The 12,236-nt window shown below is 41.1% G+C and overlaps 1 protein-coding gene across 1 annotated transcript in view; it reads right to left on the bottom strand.

Moving 5' to 3' along the window:
• The window catches only part of CNTN5 (contactin 5), a 927,011-nt gene that overhangs the window by 234,221 nt on the left and 680,554 nt on the right, over positions 1-12,236 (bottom strand). Inside the window, exon 7 of the mRNA XM_058185575.1 lies at positions 1,852-1,947. Within this exon, the coding sequence (XP_058041558.1) occupies positions 1,852-1,947 (96 nt within the window). The remainder of the gene's footprint in view (positions 1-1,851; positions 1,948-12,236) is intronic.

Here is a 12,236-nt window from a genome sequence, read left to right as displayed (position 1 = left end):
AACAAAATATATCGAACTTTCTAGCTACCATAAACTGTCAGGGGCAAAGAATCTGGATCATATGTTAAATTATAGTTAAACTGATTTTATTGCTCATGCCTATACACAATATTGTAGTCAACTAACAATCAGCACTAAATTGGTGATATATAAGAGTTAATGGAATTCAAGAGCGGTTAGACTTAAATGTTTGTAGGAATGTGATGACTGAGACTCCAACCCCAAGCACTATCTGTCATTCTCCTAAAGAGACAATGCTTTGGGTTTTGTACAGGTGATCTCAAAGGAAGTGGCCTTTGGTTATTCCAATACTAGCTGGATACCTGTGCTTCACTATGAAACTATGTGATTGGGCATGATAAATTGAACAAACTAGTTCTGGAGTGACACCCCGGTAGATTCCATAACAGAATCTATCATTATCTGTCATCATCACCAACAAAATATATCTGGAGAAATGAAGGCTGCTGCTGAGGCCCCGCCATGATACTCCCTATCTTGTGGTAGACCTGCCCCTGCACTTTGAATGTTGGCATAAAATTTGCCTCCTTCACCTCTCTGGCTCCAAAAGATGTCATTTGGAAGCATCCGTTGTATTTACGGGCAGCTGAAAGACAGACTTTTCTCTTTAACTAGTGTTACAGTAGAAGGAACAGATTCGTCTGAACTGAAGAGGTCAGCGTAAGAAGTGATTTGGGGCTGGGACTATGCAGGAGAAATTCGGTTCAAAATCTGTTGGCTCAGTGGTGGTTGGTGATTGAAACTCGTAAGGGAATATCTCTCCTTGAGTTTGGAAGCAGTTCCATAGGTGGAAGGCGTAGACATTTTGGTGAGGTAGTGACGTTTAGTACTGTAAGGAGCCCCAGATGGCTCTTGAGTGAAGAAGTAGAACATCTGCCACTTTGAACTGAGGTAACGGAATGTGAGGCAAGTGGCAGTTGGAACTTTTCAAGTGGGGAGGGGGAGTAGAACATCTAACTCCTTAGCATTAGAGTGTGTTAATATACTATATATGAATATACTGTTTATGAAATACTAATGATCTGATGGTCATTTCAAAAAATCCTTTCTTAGCAAGCACTTAGAAGCCAAGAGGAACATACGTGCCAAATTTCAAGTTTGAAGGCTTTACTGTTCAATTGATGAATGGGTTGGAATTTTAACATTTGCCATTTATTGCCAAGTCAACCTTGGTTGCAAATTTGTTTACACTATTTTAATCTGGCTTAATCTGGCTTTATGGTGTGTTTGAATGGCAAGGTATGCCACTTTAACAGCCTTGGTTAGAAGATATATTAGATGGCAAGCCTTGATGATATAAAAGCTCCATTTGTGTTTTTATGTAAGATTCAGGAGAAGTTGAGGCATGAGTTCTGTCCTCTACAACAACATCTATATAGGATATGGTAGAAGGTTATCTGAACGAATTACAACTGAGCTACTTCCAACAACAACAAAATAACCACTATCATAATTTGATCATGAAAGAAGACCATGATCCAACTCATATCTGAATGAGAAAAAATGAATCATTTCACAAGGGCTTCAACAACATCTCTCTCAGCAGTGACATTTAGCAGAGCTCTGAGACTGGGGCAGGGTGGGAGAAAGTCCTTGGACGACTCCTATCTACTGTCTGCTACTGCTGTTTCTATTCACTGAGCAAAATGGATTAGTTTAACCTTATTTCAAAAATGCTAACTCCGGTTCAGAAGCTTTTATGAGACACAGACTTTAATTATTCTTTTGATAGCTCAAGTATCAAAGCATTTACTGATCCACCATCAAGATCACGGCTGAAAATTATGAGCCCACAGAGTTGCTATCAATATAACATTCAGCCAACCTTACCTGGTGAGTGAAGTGGAGGAGAGCATATTAGTACCACACCTTGACCTTCTCTCACTGACACAGCACTTCTTGTTCGTCCACTGAAATTCCCCAGATCTGTTAACATAAGAATGCAATTTTGATTTGCAAGGAAAACGTTTTCAATATTAGTGTCCATACAGAGTTATTTTCCCTTCTTCCTTTTTTCTTATGCTAAAAAACCATCGCTTTTTCTATGCCCCAAAAACATGAAAGAGAACAAAACATCCATTTCTTTCCAAATCAGTGTATTCTGGCTAATTCCAACTAGTAAATAGAGATATTCCATGTGGCATTTTTATTATTTCTTAGAGGATGCAGAAATGTGTCAGCCAAAAGCCATTAGGTGATATGCCAATTTATAACAGGTATCTAATAGCTCTTTTACAATTTCTCACTTATTGATTTCTTCCCTAATAAAAAGCCATTCTGTGTACAGTTGAAAGAGATACAAAGGGAGGTGAGGATGCTGCGCATCTTACTTGTATCCTGGATAAAGCTCTTGAGTGTTATAAAAAGGATACTGCAACTTAACTAATAAACTACACAAATGCTTGCAATATTTTCTCTATTGGTCTGCAGAGTTTCTCAGTCATCCAGGTCATGGTTGTCCCCAAGGTGCTTTTTCAGGAGGCATCTGGACTTACTTGTTTTTTTCTTTGAAGACATTTCATTTCTCATCCAAGAAGCTTCTTCAGCACTGACAGGATAGTGGGGAATGGAAGGATTTATATTCCTTGCAAGCAACTGGTCATTTGCATCCTTCTAGAGCAGGGGTAAGGTTATGCTACTAAGGTTATGCTTAAAATCCTACAAGCTAGGCTCCAGCAGTATGTGGATTGAGAACTACCAGAAGTACAGGCAGGATTTTGAAGAGGCAGAGGAACTAGAGATCAAATTGCCAACATGCGCTGGATCATGGAGAAAGCTAGGGAGTTCCAGAAAAACATCTACTTCTGCTTCATTGACTATGCTTTTGAAGCCTTTGAAAAGCCTTTGATTGTGTGGATCACAACAAATTGTGTCTCAATTCCTAGCAAATAGACGGGGAAGAAATGGAGGTAGTGACAGATTTTATTTTCCTGGGCTCCAAGAATTCTGCAGATGGGGACTGCAGCCAAGAAATTAAAAGAAGCTTGCTCCTGGGGAGGAAAGCTATGGCAAATCTAGACAGCATACTAAAAAGCAGAGACATCACCCTGCCAACAAAAGTGCATGTGGTCAAGGCTTTGGTTTTCCCAGTTTCAGTGTATGGCTGTGAATGTTGGACCATAAGAAAAGCTGAGTGCCAAAGAATTGAGGCTTTTGAACTCTGGTGCTGGTCCTGCGAGGCCCTTGACTTCAAGGCAAACAAACAAGTCAGTCCTAGAGTAGATCAACCCGGACTACTCTTTAGAAGGTCAGATCCTGAAGATGAAACTGAAATACTTTGGCCACTTAATGAGAAGGAAGGACTCACTGGAGAAGAGCCTAATGCTGGGAAAGATTGAGGGCAAAAGAAGAAGGGATGGCAGAGAATAAGGTGGCTGAAGCAGTAGGCGTGAGCTTGAATGGACTCCAGAGGATGGTAGAGGACATGAAGGCCTGGAGGAACGTTGTTTATTGGGTCATGATGGGTCGGACACAACTTTGCAGCTAACAACAACAAGAGCAGGGGTGTCAAACTCGCATCATCATGGCAGCATCACATGATGTATCACGACTTCCCCCCTTCGCTAAACCGGGTGTGGGCATGGCCAGTGCGTGAAACATCTGGCCTGTGGGCTGCGAGTTTGACATCCCTGTTTTAGAGGGTCGTTCTTGGATGAGAAATGAAACATCTTCAAAGAAAAAAATAGTTGCCTCCTGAAAAAGCAGTTTTGGGATTGGGTCTATTGGTAAATCTGTGTCATGGGTTCCTGTTGGGAAGATATTACGATTCATGACATTCACATTAGACTATAAAGCTCTGAACATTATTAAAAATATTTTAAAAGTCTGAATTCCTAATTCTGTCAAATTCCGGTTGTGGGGAGATCTTGCTTATGATCCCAGCTATGGATATGTCTCACACTATCCTAAATTAGAGTAGGACCTTCTTGGTGGTGATGAGTTGGAGGTAGTAAGCTAGTTGACATAAAATCAACTTTTAAAAGACAGTTGAAACCATGGCCTATTTTCTGATCATCTAAAGAGAATACACTGGTTCAGGTTAAAATTTTTTTTAAAAAAAGAACTATGTTTTAATTCTCGCATAGCCTTACAGCACATTTTTATTGTAATTTATTGTCTTCTGCCAATGGGACAACTTTTTCTTTTTAATTGAGAAGAAAGTTTTCAGTGTTACTGTTTGTACAGATTTCTTTTCCTTTCCTTTTTATACTAAACAGCAGCACTTTTTTTGATGAAATATGAAAACAAGAAAAAATCACTCCTTACAAAATAAATTATTTCTGGCTAATTTCAATTGGAAAACAAATGCAAAGTAGAAAAATATATTGCATTCATGTAATTATATGTTTATATAGGATTTAAAATATGCAAATTGTTTCTTATGTTTGTCTTCCATTTGAGGCATGTTACTAATTATTTTCTTGACAAAACTGGACCTTTTCCTGTTTCTAAAACTAATACATTCTTAATGTATTACACACAAATAAAGGTACATATAATATACAGGTTATTATAAGTAAACATGTATTTTCTGGATCAGGACCAGGAGTCCTACTACATCAGTATAATATTTACATCTTTACACTGTTTGACTGATTATTTCATTTCATTGTACAAATGAATTCCACATTGTGTCATAAAAAACTGTCTTGTATCATTTTAGACAATTGATCCATCTAAACAAAATGGCCGTATTTCAGGTAGATGTCATTTCCAGTTGTACTGGTGGAAGCTAACTGGTGGAAGCTAATTCTGTTAACAAAATAACAGAGTTGGAACTTGGAAAGAACCTTGGAGATCTTATCCAACACCCTGCTCAGGCAGGAAGCCCTAAACGAACCTTTTAGGGACTAAGTGCCCAAACTCCAACCCAAAACCCACTTATTTATCGCAAAATGCCAACGCAGCAATTTAACCTGAATTTTGTTGTTGTTAGTTGCAAAGTCATGTCCAACCCATTGCAACCCCATGGACAACATTCGTCCAGGCCTTTCTGTCCTCTACCATCCTCTGGAGTCCATTTAAACTCATGCCTACTGCTTCAGTGACTCCATCCAGCCACCTCATTCTCTGCCATCCCTTCTTCTTTTGCCCTCAATCTTTCCCAGCATTAGGCTCTTCTCCAGTGAGTCTTTCTTTCTCATTAGGTGGCCAAAGTATTTCAGTTTCATCTTCAGGGTCTGGCCTTCTAAAGAGCAGTCAGGGTTGATCTCCTCTAGAACTGACTTGTTTGTTTATTATAATATAATAAAGTTTATAATAATAAACTTGTTTATTATTAACCTGAATAATAAGGTTTTACTACCAGTGGCGGGATTCAAATAATTTAAAAACTGAAAATTTCAAAGCACCACCATTGCTACTATTTAGTATTTGCCTTACTAAGAGAATTACATAATCAGTACCTTTCCCCATAATTTCTTTTGACCCAGCTTTCCCATTGTAATTCAGTCCAACTGTTATTCTTGCTCCTCCATATCTCCTTCTATTAATGATATAAATATTCTAACACACTTTCCTACTTTTTTGTTGTTTTAACCATTCAGTTGTGTCTGACTCTTGGCACCTTTATAAACAAGTGCTCTCCATGCTATCCTGTTAAAGCACAGTTTCTTTCAGTTGGTGGATGTTCATCATGATATCAATTTTAGTGATATCAAGCCAGCATGATCTTTGCTTGCCCATTCTTGTTCCACTAACCATTCCTAGCATCACTTACTTCTCCAGAGAAGTGCACATAGTAAAATGATCAAAGTATATCAGACGTCGTCTGATAAACCATGAACTTGTCTGATTTGTATTGACCACTGTTTGTCCAGTATAACTCACTGTCAGGCCTGGAAGCTGTACTACCTTGGTGCCTTCAGGATCCAGGCCTGCCACAATCCTACCATGGGAAGTTGGGAGGAGGGGTGGCGGCATGAGTGAGGTAGAATTAGCCATAATAAAACTTTACAGAGAAGTTCAAGGCCATGGTGTCCGCCACCTGTGCTGACAAGAAAATGGAGGTTGTCTTCTGTATATGAAGGAACTGATTGGAGCAGTGGTGGACATGTGGAAGAAGTGGGCAAGTTCTTGAACTTTCTTTTGGGTGAGGAAAACTCGAAAGCTCTCAGATTTGGGTTTTCCACAGATATACCGATATGACATAACAACAACAACAACAACAACAACAACAACAACAACACAGTTGGAAGGGACCTTGGAGGCCTTCTAGTCCAACCCCCTGCCCAGGCAGGAAACCCTACACCATCTCAGACAGATGGTTATCCAATATTTTCTTAAAAATTTCCAGTGTTAGAGCATTCACAACTTCTGCAGACAAGTCGTTCCACTTATTAATTGTTCTAACTGTCAGGAAATTTCTCCTTAGTTCTAAGTTGCTTCTTTCCTTGATCAGTTTCCACCCATTGCTTCTCTAATAAAAGTTAGCTTTGAGGAATTGCAAGCCTCGGAGTTTGATTTTGTTGGGGGTGTTATTTGGAACCCTGACATTAACTTTTCTTAGTGTTCTTATCAACTAGGATGGGCTTAGACAACTTAGAACTATGCCGCCTTCGGTCCGACCTAAGTGTAGTACATAAAATTATCTGCTACAATGTCCTATCTGTCAATGACTACTTCAGCTTCAACCACAACAATACACGAGCACACAATAGATACAAACTCAATGTAAATCGCTCCAAACTCGATTGCAGAAAATACAACTTCAGCAACAGAGTGGTCAATGCCTGGAATGCACTACCAGACTCTGGTTTCTTCCCCAAACCCCCAAAACTTTAACCTTAGACTGCCTCCTGTTGACCTCACCCCATTCCTAAGAGGTCTGTAAGGGGCGTGCATAAGCGCACCAAGGTGCCTAATGTCCCTGTCCTAATGTCCCCATTTATTCATATCTATTTCATGTATTCATAATCATGTTTATACTTATATCTGTAATCTTATATATGCTTGACAAATAAAATAAATGAATGAATAAATAAAATGGTTTCTCTTCTTTCATGAAAGTAAGGGATGGTTCACAACTCAGTAAAAAACAACAATTTTGCTTCCAGAATAACCTAACATCACTAGTTTAAAAAACAGAAATGAAGGAAAATGAGGTCATGGAAGCCAGGCACACAGTCACTAAAGCAGTGCAATTTAATCTACTGCTCATTGAAATATCTGTTTTGTATGAGTTACAGGTCATTGAAAAAGCAACTGGAAATTAGTTCTCAGGCAGCATTATAGAGAACTTATCTTTCTTTTGCGCAAATAATTTGATTCTTGTTATTGCTGTCACTACCACTATTACCACTACTACCTGAGGTGGTCCCATTTTGGTTCAATATTTGCTTTTTCATCCATTTAGTCCTGAAAGGAGAACTTAAGCTTAAGTATAGGACTAGAATGTTAAATTATGTCCCAAATAATAGGAATGGAATAGAATAGAATCTTTATTGGTCAAGTGTGATTGGACACACAAGGAATTTGTCTTGGTGCATATGCTCTCAGTGTACATAAAAGAAAAGATACGTTCATCAAGGTACAACATTTACAACACTTAATGATAGTCATAGAGTACAAATTTAACACTTAATGATACAACACTTCATGATAGTCATAGGGTACAAATAAGCAATCAGGAAACAATATCAGTATAAATCATAAGGATACCAGCAACAAAGTTACAGTCATACAGTCATAAGTGGAAGGAGATGGGTGATGTGAACGATGAGAAGATTAATAGTGCAGATTTAGTAAATAGTTTGACAGTGTGAGGGAATTATTTGTTTAGCAGAGTGATGGTGTTCGGGAAAAAACTTTTCTTGTGTCTAGTTGTTCTGATGTTCAGTGCTCTATAGTGTCATTTTGAGGGTAGGAGTTGAAACAGTTTATGTCCAGGATGTGAGGGATATTTTCACGGCCCTCTTCTTGATTCGTGCTGTATACAGGTTCTCAATGGAAGGCAGGTTGGTAGCCATCGTTTTTTCTGCAGTTTTTGCAGAATTTGTTGATATCACAAGAATTTTGAGAATATCAGACTTGGAATGTGGCAAAGAAGATGGATCCACTTTGCAATTGTATTTGAAGCACATATCATGATGCATTTTAAAAATATTCTTTTTTTAATTTTGTGAAATAAGCTAATATATATATATATATATATATATATATATATATATATATATGTATATATATAAAGTTATATATATATATATATATGTATATATATATATAAAAGTTATATATATATATATATTTATATATATATAAAATTACAGGAAAGGAGAGAGGCTAGCATCAGCAATGGTATATTTGTAACTAATTTTAGTTATGATTATCTACTGTGTACTCAGCTTGGATGAAAAGAAAGGTGTAAATGTAAATGCACATTGTTTAACAAAACACAATAGAACATAAACAATAATTTTCCATCTTTTTCTATCATTCCAGTTCCAAAAAGCCTTTTCCTCATCTGCCACTGAAGTATGTATAATGACACCCCCACTTTTTTTGCAGTGTTGCCTAATCACTTCATTTCTACCCTACAATAAAGTTTGCTATTTGTGTGTTCAGTCTAAATGATTTAAAAACAAATATATTGAAACAAAGCAGGAGGAATGGTCACTGACTTCAAAATACTGGCACAAGCAATTAAAATGGGTAAATTGTAGGGAGAAAAATGTCCTTATTTTGTAATCTATCGTCAAAGACAATTCTCTTATCTACAAATAAGCCACCTGCAGGGGTGGGCTGCGGAGGGTTCGCAGGGGTTTGGGAGAATCTCTAGCTAAGATTCTGTGCAGTTTGGAGAGCCCCCAATTCCCACTCCTGGCTGGCCCCTCTCATCCCACCCCACCCCTCCCACACAGCCCTTTTTGGATGCAGGTAAGTGCAGGGTGCATGTGGAGGCTCGGGGAGGGCGAAAAACGGGCTGGAAGTTCGGGAAGGGTGGATATGGGCCTGTTTCCAGCCTCCAAAAGACTCTGGAGCCTGGGGAGGCCATGTGGACATTACCTGGGCTGAGTTTGATCCTGTGATTCCCGACGACATGGACAGGCTGTTGGGTAGGCTGAATCCCATCACATGTTTATTGGACCCGTGTCCCTCCTGGTTGGTACTGGCCACACGGGAGGTGATACGAGGCTGGCTCCTGGGAGTTACCAACGCTTCTTTGTTGGGGGGCATTTTCCCCACTGCCTTGAAAGAGGCGGTGGTGAGGCCCCTCCTCAAGAAGCCTTCCCTGGACCCAGCTGTATTGGCGAACTATCTTCCAGTCTCCAACCTTCACTTTTTGGCAAAGGTTGTTGAGAGTGTGGTGGCACATCAGCTTCCCCAATACCTGGAGGAATCTGTCTTTCTAGACCCGTTCCAGTCCGGCTTCAGACCTGGGTACAGCACTGAGATGGCTTTGGTCGCGTTGGTGGATGACCTCTGGAGGACTCGGGACAGGGGATGTTCCTCTGTCCTGGTCCTTTTAGATCTCTCGGCGGCTTTTGATACCATCGACCATGGTATTCTGCTGCGGCGGTTGGAGGGATTGGGGCTGGGAGGCACCGTTTATCGGTGGTTCTCCTCCTATCTCTCTGACCGTTCGCAGACGGTGTTGGCAGGGGGGCAGAGATCGACTTCTAGGTGCCTCACTTGTGGGGTGCCTCAGGAGTCGGTTCTCTCGCCTCTCCTGTTCAACATCTACATGAAGCCGCTGGGTGAGGTTATCCGTGGTTTCGGGGTTGATTATCATCTGTACGCTGATGATACTCAGCTGTACATTTCTACCCCAAACCACCCCAACGAAGCTGTCGAGGTGATGGTCCGGTGTCTTGAGGCAGTGCAGGTTTGGATGGAGAGGAACAGGCTCCAGCTCAACTCCATCAAGACAGAGTGGCTGTGGGTTCCGGTGTCCCGGTACAACCAGCTTTCACCTTCGCTGACTGTTGGGGGTGAAGTATTGGCTCCCAGGGGAAGGGTGCACAACTTGGGTGTTCTCCTGGATGATCGGCTGTCTTTAGAAGAACACCTGACAGCCTTCGCCAGGGGAGCATTTTATCAGGTTCGACTGATGCGCCAGTTGCGCCCCTTCCTTGACCGGGATTCCTTACGCACGTCACTCACACCCTCGTTACCTCTCGCTTGGACTATTGCAATGCTCTCTACATGGGGCTCCCCTTGAAGAGCACCAGGAGGCTCCAGCTAGTCCAGAATGCGGCTGCGCGGGTAATAGAGGGAGCACCACATTGCTCCCATATAACACCTATCCTGCGTGGCCTGCACTGGCTGCCGGTAGCCTTCCGGGTGCAATTCATGGTGTTAGTGACCACCTTCAAAGCGCTCCATGGCTTAGGACCGGGTTATCTACGAGACCGCCTTCTGCCACCGATAGCCTCCCAACGACCTGTGCGCTCCCACAGAGTGGGCCTGCTCAGGGTGCCGTCGACCAAACAATGTCAGTTGGTGGCCCCCAGAGGGAGAGCCTTCTCTGTGGCAGCACCGGCCCTTTGGAACGAGTTACCTCCGGGGTTACGCCAACTCCCCGACCTCCGAACCTTCAAGCGGGAATTGAAAACTTTATTATTTAATCGTGCGGGACTAGCCTAAATGCATTTTAATTATAGTTTTTAAATTTTAAAGGGTTTTATGTTGGTCTTGACCGTTTTAGTAAATTGGCCAATTAAATATTCATTTTAAATGTGTTTTAAATTTGTTATTTATATTATGTGTACTCTTGTGTTTTTAATATGGTTGTAAAGCACCCTGAGTCCTTTGGGAGAAGGGCGGTATAGAAATTGGATTATAAATAAAATAAATAAATAAATTTTCGCCCTCCCGGAGGCTCGAGGAGAACATTTGGAGCCCAGGGAGGGAAAAAACAGACCCCACCAGTGGTGCAGGTGGCCGACTAGGACATGCCCACTATGGCCATGCCCACCCAGCAACCGGGCAGAGAACCCCTTGCTAAAATTTTTGAGGCCCACCCATGGCCACCTATATCTGTTTCTTTAGCAGCATTTGGAACAGGAGTCTTCTTGGCTTTGAAGGTAAGTCTATGGAGATTTTCAATCAGCTGGGTCATTTAAAAAAATAAATAAGGGCAACTGGACTTCCTTGGTGTTTTCCTTTGAAAATGCTTCACCTCTCATCCAAGAAGCCTGGAGAAACTTGATGGATGAGAAGCTAAATGTTTTCAGAGGAAAAACCCCAAGAAATTTGCCTTTAGGGGAAAAAAAAGCACCTTTGGGACATCTCTTTGGAGATTAGCTTATTAATGTAGTTGTTAGAGTTAGATCTTCTCTTATACATTCTGTTGTGCAGCCTTCACCCTGTGGAAAAGCAATTCCCAGAGATAAGGACAGTACCATCTCTCCTAGAGCGGTGATGGCTAACTTTTTCCGGACCGAATGCCCAAAGCGCATGTGTGTGTGTGCGAATGCGTGTGCACGCACCCGAACCCCCAAGATGCAACACATGTGTGGCCCCTGTGCACGTGCCCCCTGCATGCGTGTGCACCCCCTGCATGCGCCCTGCCTCCCTGTGCATGTGCATGCCCCCCGCATGGACGCCACTTCCCATATATGTGCACATGACACTCACGCACATGCCCCGCGCATGCATAGCAGAGACCTGAAGACTTGGCTTACGCCAAGTACCTGATCTTCGGACCTTTCGCCGTGAGCTGAAAACACATCTATTTATTCAAGCGGGACTGGCATAATAGTGTTATTAATTTTAAATTGGGTTTTTATTGTCTTAGGGTTTTTTAAATTTTTAAATTTTAATATTGACCTTTTGTAATTTGCTTAGTTTTAAATTTTGGTTTTAAATTGTATGTATATCAACTTTTTATCTTTGGCTGTACACCGCCCTGAGTCCTTCGGGAAAAGGGCGGTATAAAAATTTAATAAATTTAATAAATAAATAAATAAATAAAAGACTAGTTGGTCAGTAGGATGCATGTGCATATGTGCAGTGGAGCTGAACTGGGGCAATGGCTTGTGTGCCATCAGAGAGGGCGCTGCGTGCCACCTCTGGCACATGTGCCATACGTTCACCATCATGGTCCTAGGGTTTCAGAAAGCTTTTAAAATCTGATTTTGGCCCTAGGCCTGAGATTAATGTATTGTTGTATTGAAGGGCCCTGTTGGGTTTGATTTGATTGTGTGGTTTTTAGCTCATTTTAGCCTAAGCTGTCTAAGTAGGTTTAGGCTTTATCTATTTTTATGGATTTTTGT

This window comes from Ahaetulla prasina, chromosome 5 (genome assembly GCF_028640845.1).
Source record: "Ahaetulla prasina isolate Xishuangbanna chromosome 5, ASM2864084v1, whole genome shotgun sequence".
Taxonomy (NCBI): Eukaryota; Metazoa; Chordata; class Lepidosauria; order Squamata; family Colubridae; genus Ahaetulla; species Ahaetulla prasina.
Note: the sequence above shows the minus strand (reverse complement) of the source record. Positions and strands in the feature narration are given on the sequence as shown.